General features: G+C 33.2%; 1 protein-coding gene across 1 annotated transcript in view; it reads right to left on the bottom strand.

Moving 5' to 3' along the window:
* Positions 1–160: 160 nt before the first annotated feature.
* Positions 161–1,193, bottom strand: part of LOC107738782 (uncharacterized) — a 7,684-nt gene continuing 6,651 nt past the window's right edge. Inside the window, exons 6-7 of the mRNA XM_016550626.1 lie at positions 511–606; positions 161–234 (exon numbers count right to left, since the gene is read on the bottom strand). Of these exons, the coding sequence (XP_016406112.1) occupies positions 161–234; positions 511–606 (170 nt within the window). The remainder of the gene's footprint in view (positions 235–510; positions 607–1,193) is intronic.

Here is a 1,193-nt window from a genome sequence, read left to right on the forward strand (position 1 = left end):
CACGACACCCCTGCCTGTGCCATTGATTTCTACCACTCTCTGCTTCATTCTCCAACTGCAGAGGCACAGTCTACCGATTTGGCTGATTGTTACAGCTGATAGTCTGAAATTATAATAATTGCAGATTTATACTCACAGGGTGCGGATACTAGTAAAATCATCAGGGTAAAAGACAGAGACACTCAGAGGAAAAGACAACGATCCTCAGATCTCCCACTGCTCCTTCACCATTAACTGAGAAAGAAAACATTACAGACAATGGTGTTTGAGGAATACATTTAATCCTAACAACATAATCAATTATTGGCCATATTCATGATTTAGTGTGTTTTAATATAGTACATAAATATACTTCAGAACAATTTGATCAGAATTACTTTGCGAAGAAGACAGGTGATTTCTACTTTGAGGTGAACAGGACTGATGTTTATAATATATATGTTGTTTCCTTAAATGAATTGCATAAATAGTTAATTAGATGGAATATTGTATGATGTTAAGTTCTCTCACCTGTTTTCAGTATGAGTTCAGTCATCAGTGCACCAGCGTTCAGTACCACCAGAACAACTGATCCGAACAGATACACAGGAACAAACGTGGGAATATCTGTGAGTTTGATTAATACAATTTATTATCATCATTTAGTAAAAACAGAGAAAACATTAAACAGTTAAATAAAAGGTTTAAATGAGAAAAACATCAGTATTAAACAACAGATCAAACCACTGGTTCTTCGTTCAGTCAGTCTAGATGTAAAATCTTTCTGATTAGTTTCTTTAATCTGTTCAGAGATCGACAGACTTCACTCTTCTACTGTTTATCTGAGACGGACTGACTGAAACTACTGAAAGAGTCTTCTGATAGTGTTTATTTTTCAAGGTTTCTTTTCTTTTACTGCTTCACAGTGTGACAGTATTTATGTTAATTACTAGACTAGATATCTTTAAACTAGATAGGAGTAAGATAGGACTGCTTCATGAAGCTAGAAAAGTGTCTTCCAGGTCAAACAAAAACAATTTAAACACAAATGACCATCCTGAAGATAAATGTGATTTTTATTGATAAATGTGTTATTTGCACATATGATGGGGGTGAATACTTTCCATACACACCCTCGAAACATAATTTTCAAAACAGTTTATAACATATATATATATATATATATATATATATAAACATAATTAAACTTTTGT

This window comes from Sinocyclocheilus rhinocerous, unplaced genomic scaffold (assembly GCF_001515625.1).
Source record: "Sinocyclocheilus rhinocerous isolate Xijiao unplaced genomic scaffold, SAMN03320098_v1.1 scaffold4511, whole genome shotgun sequence".
In the NCBI taxonomy this organism is placed as follows: Eukaryota; Metazoa; Chordata; class Actinopteri; order Cypriniformes; family Cyprinidae; genus Sinocyclocheilus; species Sinocyclocheilus rhinocerous.